The following is a 16,010-nucleotide window of genomic DNA, read 5'->3' as shown; positions in this document are numbered from 1 at the left end:
GAGAGAGAGAGAGAGAGAGAGAGAGAGAGAGAGAGAGAGAGAGAGAGAGAGCAAATACAAAATTAGTAATCTGGCTAAAAATTCGCAATATGGCCGTGAATCGTCTTTTTCTCTGGAGAGTCACAATCAAGGACAGGGGTTGTAGCCAGGCAAGTATAAACAAAGTAACGCAAACAAAAGCATGGTAAAAAAAAAAGCAGTCTTGGGTCTGGTGGTAGTTTCCCTCCCCTTATCCACCGGGAAGGTTGTCAGTGAGATTGGATAGCCGAAATTATTAAAAAATCAGAATCAGGGGTATTGCGATCGCATTTTCGTCACTGGTCGAGTTACAAAAAAAGGGACAAAAAAATGGGCTATTGTATTAAGTTTCAAACAATGATCCATTAAAAAATCTCTCTCACTGGCCTTGGGTGTCACACACAGCACAAAAGGCACCTTGTCAACCTAATCTTCTTCCTGGATTTGGCACTTCTAAAGTCTTACACTTTTGTTAGGGCAAAGATGCGCCGAGAGACTACAGCGGCTCAAGGCAAAGAAGCTGCTTAAGTTAAAAATCTGCACGTGTCATGGTGATGTAGACTGTCCGGGTCTGGTAGTTTTTCTACTCTTGTACACCAGGAAGGTTGGCAGAGGCCAGTGAGTTTGTTGGACAGCCGAACTTTTAAAAAATCAGAATCGGAGGTATTTTACGATCGTATTTTCGTGAAATTAAACAAAAATCGTCACAATCTTGCCAAATTCGTAATAACGGGTAACTCTGTTTTTCGTATAGTTAAGGATAGAATATTCCTCCTTCGTGTGCAGCCAGTTTGGTCATCCAATTTCTCAGCATCAGAAACTCTCCAACAACGTAGCTCCTATCTAACTAACCTTCTAGTTGTATTAAAAAAAACACCAAACTGAGAAGAAGAATGAATGATCAAAGCAGTAAACATACATGCAGATTGATAATTATAGATGAAATGAACTTGAAAACAAGGATAGTAGATCAACTTTATTCATTCAATTATATACATAAAGTCATGCATAAAGAAATATGACAATATTGCATAACAAACATAATAAGGTAAAATACCCAATAATTTATGCTTTTTTAAAAAATTCTTCACTGCCTGATCTTGTGCTCGTCTAGATTGTAGGCGGTCGATGGGTGCGTTAATGTGGTTTGCTCTTTCTTTCCTATACATGTACAAAAAATCTATCGCCCATATCTCTCAGGCTTTACCTTGTGTCTTGTTGTCTAGTAACATATCTAAAATAGACACTGATATGATCTACTTGTGTTGCAAGAGTCGCAAAACTCTTACTAAAACTAAAGAAAACTTGTCTAAATAAGGACATTCCATGACAAATGAAGAAACGTTAGCGACACAAGTAATGTGAGGATGACGACTTGCTGTGGAAAATTCTAAGCATTGACAGACTCATTCTTTCTGGTTATATTATTATTCTCTACCTCTAACAAATAAAACTATTTTAAAAAAGGCCAGCTGGATCACTTTTAAGAATTTTTCGGCAGGTCGTCATCATCCCCACATAATTTGTGCCAGTTTCGTTTCATATTTCAAGCAATGGCCCATGAACTTATTCCCAAAGAGGTTTTATTTAGTACTAGACTTCGTGGCAGTGATGCCGCCCATGTAAACAAACGGGGGCAGCGTGTGCCCACTCTGGGATACTGAACCTCAAGGGCGTCATGAGCGCAGTTCCACAGACAAGTGAGTACTTTTTGAGACTCATGTGGGGGCGTCTGGGCAGTCTAAGGGGAAAATCTACAAGCTTGCACTGAAATAATGGGGTCTGAGAAGCGTTATTACTAAAGCTCGAAGGAAGCTGGGAGGGAGATCAGAGTGTTCATTCAAATCAGGGCGGGCCGGCCATGCCCTATGAAGGTCCGACACAAACATGTGACAATACGGCCGCAAGCTCTAGTATCATATACAACCTCTTTGTTTATTCCAAACTTGGGCTTGAGCCCTAGTCAATTTTTTTGGTGTGTTTTTCAGTGTTAATGTAGTAGGTTTTTAACGCCCCATCAACACAATTTAAATCATTCAGGAGGCAGGTTCCAACCCTGCCTGTCAGGGGCAACCCAGACTGAGAGGCATACAACATCCCAGCAGACAGACCCGGGCTGAGAGGGATACAACATCCCAGCAGAGAGGCCGAGATACTCAATATTATTCTCACCACTTGGGAATAGAATTCCGGTTTCCCGTGAGCGACGGCACAGTGCCTAACCACCACACCACAAATGCCGGTTGTTACTGAAACTATGTTAGAAAATAATGAAACTACACTACTACTCCACACAGTGGTGAACTTGGGAATAAAAAGTTGAAACTGTGCGAGATAGCAACTAATTTTTTCTTTTTTGACTTTCTCTCCATAACAGCTAGGACGCTGGCTACTAGGGATGCTGCTGGAGTCTACTCTGCAGAGTCATGAACTTGAGACAAGAAAGAAAATCGTAACTCCCTCACATGCAAACTTGTTTGTTCCCACTTAAAAAATCATAACTCCCCCAACACAGAAAGTTGTTTTTAACTTCCAAAAAGGTAACTCCCTCTCTCCCTCTCTCTCTCTCACACACACACACACACACACACACAGAAGGGTCATTCAGTCGTCCAGTCATGAGCTAGATCCCTGACCGCTGCCCTTGGTAAGCAAAGAGCGTAGATTTGTCGACTGCTCCACATGGGCCGCCAGGTTCTGGCCGGGTCGGCTTTGACCAACTGTTGAGAGGGAGAGAGAAAACAAGAAAAGAATTTCAATACAGTCCAGTCCATTTATAACAGTAACAGCTTCTGTTATTACAGGATCTTGGATATAACAGGGTTCAATTTGCGCAGACTCGGATTCAATAGTGATCTTGCAATGCATGAACATGCTTTCGAACAGTCAAGATTAATTACTAGAATTTGTATCAACCAAGACATTTCACCTGTTGGTTTGATCACTGGCCTAAACACATACCACCCATAATGTTAGGGTCACTGAACCATTCCGTCTGTGTCAGCAAAACAGCCCACTGGAAAAGGATCTGCGGTAATCGAATATATATATATATATATATATAATATATATAAATATATATGGTACTGGTACTTTCTCTTGATAACGGTTATAACTGGGAAAAACTGCTGGTCCCATCTGTTCTGTTACATCCGAGTTTGACTGTATTTCTCAAAATGTTCATCTTTATTTATTTTTTTTGCCCCTCTCAAAATAATTTAGAAAACTATAATGGAGAATCATGTAATTTACTGGAAATCATTCACTATCTGACAATCATTCATTGACTGAAAATAATGTCAGGTACTTGCAATTATTCTTCACCTTCTTACAATCGTTCACTTGATGACTAGCAATCATAACTCAAACAAACAATCTTACCACTCACTAGCAATCATATCTCCCACTAGCAATAGCACCACCCACTCGCAATTCTATCCACTCACAAGCAATCACATCACTCACTAGCAATCATACCATCCACTAACAATCATACCCCACTCACAAGTAATCACATCACTCACTGGCAATCATGTGCATCTTCAAGGCGTCGTAGCTGACACAAGGGTCAGTGACCCCCACGGCCACGTTGTCGTTGGTCTCCGCCTTGTTGATCTCAAACTTGACCCACTTGTAGCGGGAACACTTGCGGGCACCGGGGCACGACTGGACCAGGTTCTGGATGACCGGGTGAGACAGGCCGAAGAAATCCAACCCTCGACCTTCGGTAGGCAGAATCTCTCCCCTGTCAAAACAAGAAGAGCCACAGGGTTAATGGAAGGAAAGGAAAGAGTAAATAAATGGACAGAAAAGTTGGGTTTTTTTTAGTAGAGGTTTTACGGCACTCGCAACTGCATAAGGTCATATGAGCGCCAGAAGATTAGAGGTGTTACAAGAGAGTAACAAACATAAAAAAGAAGAAGGGGAGACAAGAGGATAGATGTCTGATAGGAAAGAAGGAGCAAACCACACCAGAGCACCCGCCAACCACCCACAGAAAAGTTTACTGAAGAGGTTATACTGAAGAGATAGAAAAGGTCACTAGTGAAAGAGGAAAGGTTACCGAAGGAACAGAAAAACTGACAACAACAACACAACAGAAAAAAGAGTAAATAGACAGAAAAAATTACTAAAGGAAAGATAATTTGTCAAACAGGAAAAGTTCTGAAGGGACAGAAAAAGTCACACAACAACAATATCAACAAGCACAACAGAAAGGAAACCCACAACAATAAAACAACTCTCAGCTTTACCTCGATTTGTTGACAGCCCTCAGCAACAAGCTATGACACTCTGTGGGGGTGGTGGCCTTGAACACGATGTCGGAGCTGTCTTCTGCCGCTATCTCAAACTGGGAAGAGATTCAGGTCCAGATTTTGTTATTTTAAATACCTTCGAACCTGCAGCACTTACAGCCTACTAGGGATTAACACTATGTAAATTCTTATCATCATTACTGTTGTTATCAGTATTATTAGTATTGATAATGCTATCATTATTACTATTATTATTATTTCTGTTATTATTGTTACAATTATTATTATCATTATTACTATCATCATAATTATTAAAACAAAGACAAAATTAAACAAAACGAAACTATGCAGCAAAAAAAACCCCCAAAGATTTTTTTTTTAATCAACAAGCAAACTAACAAACAAATCACAAACCAAAGGTCCATCATTGTTGTCGGAGATCTTGCAGGTGTAGAGACATTTGGTGTCAAGTTTGTGCAGACTGGCGTAGACACGTGTGATACAGTAACCCACTGGGTAGATGGAGTCTGGGCAGTGGAAGCTCAGGCGGTCCGGGACAATCTGGAATGGTATGGTATGGGTTTAACGCCTAGATCAATACCATTAGGTTATCTAAGAGACGGGACCTCTGAGTTTAACGTCCATTTAAAAAAGGACCGAGTCAAATAGCAAATTATGTGTACAGTGCTACTCTACAATTTCGGCTGTAAAATAAGTTTTAATCTTAGTAAGCGCTTTACGGCATTTGCAATACAAATAAGTCATACAAGTGCCGAAGATTAGAGGTGTTATTACTAGAGATTCAGATAATAGATGTTTGACAGAGAAGGGGCAAATCACACCAGAGCACCTGCCAACTACCCACATGTAAAATAAAGTGTTTCTTTCGAACTTCACAGCCTGTGTTATCATGACATGTACCTACCCGACAAACAGACAGACACACAGACTGACATATATCAACAGACCAACAGACAGACAGATCAACTGACTGACCGTCCTTCCAAAAGACAGACATGGAACACGGACAGACAGACAAAGAGACGTACCTCCCCTATACTGTGTAGTGTGACGTCCCCTAAGGCCATGGGGAACACGGGCCGGCCCAGAGAATCCAACATGAGGGGAGGGATGACCTTCCTGTTGACACCTTTGCTCTTCTTGGGGCGCACTTGTAACGAATCTGGTGAGATGGGGGGATGGGGGGGGGGGAAAGTAAAGTTGAAATTGCAACTTGTAATGAATTTGGACAGACGGAAGATGGGAGTAGTTAGTAATGTTGAAACTGCAACTTGTTACGAATCTGGGGAGATGAAGGGGGTTATGAGGGATCACACGCTTACCTCACAGGCAGATGAACATTTGTCACCTATTGGTCAACAGCAGGAGGGGCCTGCACGACATGATCGGTTGGAGGGACTACCTAACAACAACGACAGGTGATTGAATTATGACGGCTCGCCCACAACGCCAGGGGACAATGCACAATTTATGACAAAACGTAATGGAGTCACTAAGGTGGCCGCCTAAGACAGGTGTTATTGCTTGGTGTGATAGGGGTTGTGTGTTTAAATAAATATGGTGGCAGCGGCAGTGTTGGACAGATGCCCATTTTACAGTTAAATTATATAGAAAAAATGCAAGGGGGGAAATGGAAAGTGGCCATTCGTACAGGTGGCCGTCAGGGCAGGTTCGACTGTACTGTGAATTTTTTAAAAAGGCGTTTTGTCAGCGTATGCCAGAACTTTGACCTGTGTAGTCAGTTCATCTGGTCAGCAGCCATGCCACCATACAGGAGAAAAATTCGGAAGATGCGTCTGTAACCTGATCAGGACCTTGATCATCGAATTGAATAGGTGGCATCGAGGTGAAATCGCCTGCTCATCAAAATAACATTTTTTAACAAATGTTCAAAAACTTTCCATACGTATTCTAGCGCAGAAGTGAAGAGCAACATTACCCAAGATCTCTTTGGCCGACTGTGGCGCCTTTTTCTTGGCATCCCCGGGCCGAGACAGCGAGGCGAGACTGGCAGAGGGAGAAATCCCAGCACCCACAGGGCTGGCCCCTGCCGCTTTACGCTTCACTCCCTTACTGGGCTTTCCACTCGTTTCTGAGGCCATGGGGTCCAGGGAACCTGGAAAAACAAGATCAAAAAGTCACTTGAAATTATCTTTACTTCCAAGAAAACCCAAAAAACCCAGAGAGGACAGAAGCACTCCTGGAAGTTTAGTTACACCTGTACCAGTGTTAGTGAGGTGAGGGGAGGGGGGAGAGGTTATTTAATGAGGGAGGGAATGAGTGTATGGATGAGACTGATATGTCGATATGATGCCTTTTATGAAGGCCTACACTTTATGCCACAGAATCTGAGGAAAAAACACTTTCAATTTTTTTTCCAATGAGAGGTCAATAACTTGTGATTTAAACAATTTGGGGGGGGGGGTAGTTTAAGGATGAGTTTTATGGCACTTGTAACTCAATTAGGTCGTATAAGTGCCATAGATTGGAAGTATTACTAGAGAATAACATAATTTTATTTTTTAAAGGTAGGGAGATAAGGATGACAAATGTTTGATGGGAAAGAGGGAGCAACCCACACCAGAGCACCCACATTTAAGAGTGTTCTTAGGTCTAAAGGGGTAATAAAGCGTAAAAACGAATGGAGCCTGCTGTTGAGCAGTGATATGGGCTACACAAATGCTATTTATTATTATCGTCAGTCCTATAATTCTCTGATTTCACGAAAAATCTGAGTAGGCTGTGAGAGAACCAACCTGCAGGAGTCTTGGGTTGTCTGGCCGGAGTAGCTTGAGACTCTGTCTTGACGGTGGCTGTGGGGGTGTCTGTGACCGACTGGTACTGGAGCAACTTTCTCAACAAGAACCTGGAACATGACAAATATCTCAGTTGTAGTTATTAGACTTGGAGAAAAGAGAAAAACATCCAGTTTGTTTCGTTTTAGTAAGGCTTTACAGCACTCGCAACTGCATAAGGTCATCTGAGTGCCAAGGGGTGGATGTCAACAGATAAATCCAAACAGGGAATCAGGCTTACTCTGCTCACCTCTCTAGCCTCAACAGCACAAAGTCTGCTTCGACAATCAAGGCACCTATAAAATAGCAATTCACAAGAGAGTGACAAACATACAAAAGAAGCAGAGGAAAAATGATGAAAGTAAGGATGAGAAGAACATCTATATAAATAAAGAAAAAAAACCCTGCTCTAATGGCTACCTGTATAAGAAAGTCACCTGTAAAAACGGACACTTCCTATTTCCTCCCTTGCCATTATTTTTGTACATTATAACAACACTGCGTACTGTCGTCGTTTTTTTGTTTTAGTAAGAGTTTTACGGCACTCGCAACACAATAAGGTCATATAAGTGCCGAAGATTAAAGGTGTTACAAGAGAGTAACAAACATAGAAAAAAGGAGGAGAGATAAGGACGATAGATGTTTGATAGGAAAGAAGAAGCAAACCACACCAGAGAACCCGCCAACCACCCACATACTGCGTCCACCTGTCTAAGATAATCATTTTTCTCCTTAACAACAGGTGGTCCTCTTAGAAGGTAACAATTTCAACAGTACGTCTGAAGAAACTAGCTAGCTCTGAACTCATTTAATACGAGTCTGAGTGAAGAGAAGCACACCGACACAATAACCATCATTTACAGAAGAGATAGAGTAAAACAGACAAACTGAAACAACATTGGGAAAGTAAAGACGTTAAGAGTTAGGGCCTAGCAGTTGTGCTCTTTAACTTTTTCCTCTCTCTCTTCTTCATAACTGGAAAAAATATCAACAAACTAAAAAGATTAACTTTTATCTGAAGGAAAAAACTTGTTCAACGATGGCAGAGAACAACATTTACATAGAAGATTTTGTGAACATTTACAAAGTTATTTTTGCAAACAAAAAGACGCTTAATAGAAAACTAAGACGGGGTTAAACAGAAAACAGATGTTCAGATTATTGACCTTTCTTCTAGTGAAAATAACGGGGTGGGGAAAGGGGGGGGGGGAAGGGGGGTACAGAAAAACTGCCTCTCTGAAGGATAGCATTCCTGAGAGATAGAAAGAGATGATAATGAATCATGGCTACAAAACTAGACATGGACAAAATCTCTATAACAATAGCTATACCTCCTCTCCTCTTTCGCTTTCGCCAATTTTTCTTCCGTCCTCAGCACCTCATCACAGACTGCACCGTTCACCTGGCAGAAGAGAGACGTTACAGAATTACAACTCACATCCGTCCATAGATCTTGCCAGTTTGTTTGTGTTTGTTGTTATCGATCCAGGTCAGTTTGTTAAGTGTTTAAGCATGAGCAATAAACAGCTTGCTTCCCGGGATGCTGAGAATGTTTCTGAGTACTTCAAAGTCAGATGGGGTAACAGTTATAAAGCAAGCTGTACAGTGAGGATATGAGCAATATAAAAGCTGCTGGTAGCACAGTTGTGCACGGATAATTCAAATATGTCGGGGACTGACAAACGTGTTCGACACATCTATAATTTCGGTTAAAACCGATAATGAAAAATAAAAGTGATATCAGTCAGGGAATGTCAAATTTGAAGAGCTATCTGCGATTTAGAGTTTTCTGTGTTCATGCTATCTGTGTCCAACTAAATTAGAATTAGTTGTAATTTCAACTCTGAGCTGAAGGAAAGAAAATCAACGTAAAACTACACCAGGCATGGGCATCTGAGTAGACTCTGCCAAAACCTCATGCAATCAGCAGAACTTAACAAATGGAAGGGAAGAGGAAAAACACACCCTTTTCCAGCTCATTTCAAAAGTTGAAATTTAAGATTATACTTCCCTTTCCTTTAGAAAATATGGAAATGTAAGTTAAGGAAGAGGGGGGGGGGAGAGAGAGAGAGAGGGAGAGAGAGAGAGAGAGAGAGAGAGAGAGAGAGAGAGAGAGAGAAAGAGAGAGAGAGAGAGAGAGAGAGAGAGAGAGAGAGAGAGAGAGAGAGAGAGAGAGAGAGAGAGAGAGACAGACAGACAGACAGACAGACAGACAGACAGACAGACAGACAGACAGACAAAGAATGGTGATGAGTAAAGTTTTAAAGAGAATGAAAACCAAAGCGAAGGCAGAATTTTCATCTTAAGATAATTAAATCTACAATTTCTGTATCTATCCAGTTCCAACAAAATGTGACAGTAACGTACAAAAATGGTATCTTTTATGGCCCGCCTTATTTTCTTGAGTTTATTAGCATACTGTTCCTGGCCGTTGACGGCTGCCGACCGCACCCGCTGTCCTGGTGAAGATCCCGATCCTCCTGAGATTGACGGCGGAATTCTAGAAATACAAACAAACCAAGCTAACTCTCAGACAGACAAATTATAATACAGCAAACATATATAGCAAAACACATACTCATACATTGCCAAACACACATAATCAACAGAATTTCAGTTCCCAAACTTTTTCTTACATATTCTTTGTATTTATAGCAAGAAAATATTACTGCATCCAGTCGATTTTGATATGTCCATTCTAGACTGTACATTTACAATTAGGTTCAAGGCCAATGTCTGCATTTCATTTCAAAAGTACATCTTATCCATTATCACTATAAAATTCTTCTTCCTTAGTGCATTGAAAACTGAAATGTTCGAGTTAAGAGAAGAACACTGAAAAACAATCATCATCAAGCGTGGGGAAAAAAAAAAATGAAAGACAGACAGAAATGACAAAGGGAAACAAAAAAGAAAATAGAACTCACCAGTGGCATACTCCAACTAACGACTGAGAAAATTACTGAATGTGACTTCCATGTTTTCAAATGGGCTCACAAGTCTAAAGTAACTTCAAATCAAGGAGTTCCCTCAGAATAACAATATGTTGATTACTTAGCTACAAAATTTTTAAACCCAAAAAACAGACTTTACCAACACAGCAGATAAATATGGTAGGCAATGACCGAGTAATTCCCCCTCAAAACAGTTAAAACAAGCATGTCTACATTCACTTAAAACTAGTCGTGGCAGATCTGCAAGAATATAAGTATTATATCAGAAATCCTCCGAAAAGACCTTTACCTATACAGTACAGACAAAACTCAAGTAACAAACGGGCTTCGTTCCCACTATTATTCACAGATCCAGTCACGAATTGATCAGAATTCATATTTTTCTTCAATATCAGCAAGTCCGTAAAGAAGAAATACGAGACAACAGACAAAGCAAATTTTCAAACATGAAAAAAGACTTCCATAATCAGACCCTCAAAAACATAAAACACATTTCAAGGTCCTGATTGGCAGCTGCACAATTGCATGCATTAGATTTAAATAGTAAAGGCTTCAATTATGATGCCCAAAAAAATATTTGGAATAAAATCAATAAAAACTGCCCAGCAGACAGAAAATGTTGTTCTCTTTGATTTCATTATTTTTCCAAGCGCCTGATTTCACCTCAATAATGCCACACAAATAATCAGAAAACTCTAGAACTCAGTAAATTTCTCAGAGACAAAGAGGAACGACTCTGCTGTGATGTCAGGTTCTCTCACCCGTGAGGAATTGTGCTATATTTTTTCTGCATGAGCTGGTCCAGGAGTTTTGGCGATGGTTTGGTTTCCATGCTGGACGGTGCAGTTGTGCCTGAGGCAGTGGCAGTGTCTGTGTTTGACCCAGAAGGTGCAGAAATCTTCTGTGGAAAAAGAATATTATATCGATATATCATAGTCAAACCTGCTGAGGGGGCTCTTATGGTCTAGAGCAGTGGTTTTCAAAGTGGGCGCTACAGCCCCCAGGGGGGCGGTGGCGAGAGTTTGGGGGGCGCTGTGGCGAAACTAGGCGATTGTGGGCGCTAAGGGGGCGGTGTGAAATTTTCATGACATGCAACATAAAAAATGATGAGGGGAAAAAAGCCACATAAAAGAACAAAAACAAAAACAAAATTGATAGCTTAGGCATAGTTTACACTTATAACTAAGAACTTTCTTTCCCAGCCCGCAAATCCCATATAAGAAGATTCATCACGAAAAATCTGACAAAGATGTAGCATACTTCAAAACTCTAAAGATCAATTTTCAGAAATGAAAATCAGTGAAACCGATGTTTGCAGCCAACGTCGATCAAGCTGATGAAGGCTTACGAGCAACATATAATTTATCTCAGCTAATTACAAAGGCAGGGAAACACCATGCTATCGGTGAGGACCTCATATTGCCTGCTATAAGAGAGGTGGTCAGCACAGTCCTGCAACGTGCCCCGGAGCCTGTGTTGAAAGTTTTCCCACTAAGTGCAAATACCTTTCAAAGACGTTTAGATGAGACGTCAGCTAATGTTGAGGAATCACTGTGCAAAATGCTGAAAGGGCGTGAGCTCAGCCTTTAACTGGATATCAGTTCATAGAGGGTGAGGGAATAATGCAAGAATTGTTATTTGCGAAAATGTCGGAAACAGATACCAAAGGCGAGTCCATTTTCAAAGTGGTCCAAGAATTTTTCTACGAGAAACAGATCCCTCTGACCAGTACAGTTGCCTGTGCAACAGATGGGGCACCGTCGATGGCAGGTCGGAAACGTGGATTTGTGAACTTCTAGATGAAATCAGTCCATGGAGTATTTACTGTTTACTGTGTCATTCACAGACATAATTTGGTTGTAAAAAACCTGAATGATAGTCTGCAGGACACACTGGCCATTGTCATCAAGTGTGTGAACAAGATCAAAGTCCACGCTTTGAACTCGAGACAGAAAATGACGAGTACTTTCAAAGCTTACTTTTGCACATTGAAGTCTGGTGGCTCTCGAAAGGAAACTGTTGAACACAATTATTGTTCTGCCTCTTTGACTCTGTGCTGGAGGTTTTGTTTTCAAGAAAGAGACAGTGATCTCTGCAATAAACAGAAAGAACACAAGAACAACATTGCGCTCCTCACAGATCTTTTCACAAAGTTCAACCAGTTCAACTTTCAGCTGCAGGGGGATGATACCAACCTGATCAAGGCTTTTGTCATTCTTGTGGAAATTGGAAATGATCCGCCGAAATATTGGCAGAAGAAAATTTCTCAGTGTCCTAGCTTGACGAAGACACTGAAAGAAGGGCGCATTTCTGACGAGGAACTACAAATATATATAGCAACCACCTCAGAGATTTGCACGCTGATATGAAGACAAGGTTTAGCCTCCTGATATTTTTAAACTGGAAATTCCATACTGGATATTGGACCCATCGAACACTGAAACAGAAGATAACTTGCAAGTAGCAATTGAAGAAGAGCTTCTGACGATGAAATGTGACTTTGAAATCTAACCATTGTTCAAAAAGCCGTACCAGTCATTCTGGTTGAAAACTGTTGTGCAAGAGAAGTGGGAAAAGATCAAGTTGTTGTTCATCTCTTTTCCCGCCTCCTATCTAGTGGAAAGGGGATTCAGTACAGTGGCAAGGTTGCTGACGAAGCGTAGCGATTTGCGTCTGCTACTGACCAATCTGAAACCTGATGTTGATAAGTTGGTTCCGTCTTAAGCAGGTCCATCCTTCCCATTAGGGTAGTGTCAATAACTTATTTGCGCACGCTACTCCGTAGTTTACCCTTACTTGATATCTCAATGTGTCTTTTCTTTTTTTTTTTCTTCCTTTTTAAAAAAAGCAAAACATTCACTTGTTAAACAGAGTTTTTTTATGTGCACGTGCTACCACTGTTGATGAAAATGATGATGATGATGACGATGATAATGAAGATGATGATGATGATGATGATGATGATGATGATGATGATGATGATGATGACAATGATGGTGATAATTACAGACTAAGATCCATGCATACTTTTTCTTTCGTGTGGTTTCTCACATTTGAACAACTTAATAATATTTTTATTTTCTACAATGGAGATATTTGATACACATCTCAGGCAACTTTATTGCAGCACGTTGATGGGAGAAAACGTTTCATAAAGATAATGTCAATCTGTTTTCAAACGAATGATCACGGGCGTTTTTATTTATTTATTTATTTTTTGGCGTTTTGCTTCTGTAAATGTGATAATACATGTTTTATTTTTATTTATGTTAATAACACTGGTCGTTTAGTACCGATTACAACTATAAGCATAAAATGACAGCATTTTGCTCTCAATGCCCTTTCATAAGTTTGGAGAAAAATGTGATTTATTATCTCTCGTACACGCTTAATTTAAAACTCTGTAATGATGGTGATTTGTGACCCAACTAATATTCAGAACCAAATCATTAGAATTTAGGCATGTTACTTTCTACGCTGCTGTTTGAGCTCTCTCTTTATTTGTGATTGCTATTATATTATGCATGTCGTTATGTCACATTGATGATTGGGGTGGAGTAGGGGGCGCTGGGGCTCGGCTGGGTGAAAAAGGGGGCGGTGGGCGAAAAAAGTTTGAAAACCACTGGTCTAGAGGTTACAGTGTTCACCTCTCATTCAATAGGTCCCAGGTTCGAAACCTGAAAGCGACGGAAAATTTTCTTCTCTAAAATTTCCACCTTTCACCTTTCCTGCTTTCTAACCATGTTCTGTTGTTTACTTTCACCTTTACTTTCTGCCCCCACCCCCTTTAGCCCACTCCTCTGGGCTCCTGACTCTTTCTGAAGCCTTTCTACTGCAACTCCTTTCGCTCCTTCTTAATGCTGTCTTTCATCCATATCCTTGATCTTAGAAAGATCTAGAACACCTAGCCTTCTCAGATAAGGGTGAAAAATCTTAGAGGTTCCGTGTGGGAGTTGCACATGTTAAAATTCCCTTGGGGGTCCAAAATCAATAAGAGTACAGTCGGCTTTAGCTGCCACTCTAGCAAAATTCATAATTAGTTCCTACTTTCCAAACTGAAAATGTCTAATTTTCATGTGTCCCGCACTTATATGACTTTATACAGTTGCGAGCGCCTTAAAACACTTACCAAATCAAAACTTTAGTTGCCCCTTTCTCGCTAATTTTTACTCTGTGGGCCAATAAGAGCAGCCAAAAAAAAATCAATAATCCCCTCCCCTTTTCCGTAACGAAGTGGCTAGCCGTACTTAAGTACGGCTAGACTGCCAGTCTAGCCGTACTTAGATCTAGATCTAGATCTAGATCTAGGTTTGGCCCAATCGACTCAATCCTGTTAAGTACACAGGTCTCCTTAGATCTAATCTAGATCTAGATCTAGATCTAGTAATTATTCAGGTTCAAATACATGCAAGTCAGTAAGGCACCTTTTTGTTTTGTCTGAAATACAAATACTTTAGGCATTGCAAACTAAAATTTTCATTTACAATTCAGCCATCAATATTAAGTACGGCTAGACTGACGTCCTTAAGTACGGCTAGCCTGGCTGTCTACCCGTACTTAAGTACAAGAAGTCTAGCCGTACTTAAGTACGGCTAGACTGCCAGTCTAGCCGTACTTATCTTAGGCCCTATTTACATTAGAAAACAGGAGGTTTAAAATACATGCACTGTCATTAAGGAACCTGGTTTTGTCTCAAATACAAATACTTTAGGTACTGCACACTAAAAATGTATATATATTTACAATTCAGTAGGCCTATTTTTTGTAAATGGTCAGTCTAGCCATCATATTAAGAATAAGTACTTAAGTACGGCTAGACTGCCAGTCTAGCCGTCATTAAGTACGGCTAGCCTCTTCCTTTCCGTAATCCTATACTTCGCAACGCAGTTACTCCCACCAAAAACGGTCTTTGCTCACACGATGCCGTATTTATTTATGATGCGAATGCGCGCAGGTTCATTGACCGGTTACGATGGCGAGCCAGACAATCTAAAAATCGGACGACTGTCGACGCTTGTATTTTCTTTTCTTTCTTTCCCACACGTGACAGCACAGAGATGAGTCCGTAGGTGCAAAGAAATTGACAATTAAAACCATTGTAGGGCGATTTTGTAGTTTCGTTCGTTAAAGTCAAGAGTAGGGGGGTTTCAGGGGGGCTTGCTCCCCTGACCTAATAAAAATACTGAGGTGGGGGGGTGGGTTCAGGGGAGCATGCCGCATGCCCCCCTGAATTTTATCCTAATAATTAGCCTAAATTTGATGTTTTGCAGTTAGGTTGCATCCCCACTCTTTGTGTAGCCTAATTCAAATAGTATTTGGTCATCAAGACTTCTGGATTTCTTCTCTGGATGTAAACAAATGGATCGTGGACTTTAACGAACGGAACTACAAACAAGATCACCCATTGTCAGATCTAGGATTGCAGGATTAGTTAGGCCTAGACTAGACTCTAACTCTAGATTTAAGGATAGTAGTAGTAGACCTACTGTCGAACAGCAATCGTTGGAGTTAAAACAGGAGTATCCTTGATACAGATCTAGATCTATCTGGACTGAAACGTATTCAAGAAAAAGAAGACAGAAACATCAAATTATTCTGACTAGATCTAGATCTAGATCTACATACTGGCGCTGAACTTGTCTGATTAGTCGACGAACTGGGAGCAGCCATCTTGGACGTTTGAGGCAGTACTAGCAGTTCGATTAGTCAAAAACAAAACAAACGGTCGAGATTGCCAAATTTACTTCTTTAAAAAAAAAAAATTAGGTTAAACATTATGTATAGGCTAAAACTGGTTGTTGTAAGTCAAGTAGACTAACTGCCTTGATGTTTTTGTTTTACTCTATGGTTTACAACTGTTTATATCGGTAGATCGTCAAGCAAACCGTGGGTTGTTCATGTCATCCGTAGGCCTAAATCGCATTATGGCGGTAGACCGTCAAGTGGCCCGGCTGCGGCACTTGTTA

The 16,010-nt window shown here is 40.7% G+C and overlaps 1 protein-coding gene across 2 annotated transcripts; it reads right to left on the bottom strand.

Annotated features, from left to right (window-relative positions):
- Nucleotides 1–2,378: 2,378 nt before the first annotated feature.
- On the bottom strand, nucleotides 2,379–15,758 carry LOC101863033 (transforming growth factor beta regulator 1). 2 transcript variants are annotated; one of them, XM_005101597.3, is made up of 11 exons: nucleotides 15,670–15,758; nucleotides 10,806–10,945; nucleotides 9,458–9,590; nucleotides 8,422–8,492; nucleotides 7,052–7,161; nucleotides 6,235–6,411; nucleotides 5,324–5,457; nucleotides 4,689–4,835; nucleotides 4,272–4,369; nucleotides 3,543–3,763; nucleotides 2,379–2,738 (listed from the first exon to the last, which is right to left on the bottom strand). In XM_005101597.3, the coding sequence occupies exons 1-11, from the start codon at nucleotides 15,712–15,714 to the stop codon at nucleotides 2,635–2,637; spliced, it is 1,380 nt and encodes a 459-aa protein (XP_005101654.1). In that variant the 5' UTR covers nucleotides 15,715–15,758; the 3' UTR covers nucleotides 2,379–2,634. The 2 variants fall into 2 exon arrangements, with proteins under 2 accessions (XP_005101654.1, XP_005101655.1); XM_005101598.3 differs by having other exon boundaries at nucleotides 15,531–15,738.
- Between the last annotated feature and the right edge of the window lie 252 nt (nucleotides 15,759–16,010).

The sequence above is a fragment of the Aplysia californica genome, unplaced genomic scaffold, assembly GCF_000002075.1.
Source record: "Aplysia californica isolate F4 #8 unplaced genomic scaffold, AplCal3.0 scaffold00290, whole genome shotgun sequence".
Classification (NCBI taxonomy): Eukaryota; Metazoa; Mollusca; class Gastropoda; order Aplysiida; family Aplysiidae; genus Aplysia; species Aplysia californica.
Note: the sequence above shows the minus strand (reverse complement) of the source record. Positions and strands in the feature narration are given on the sequence as shown.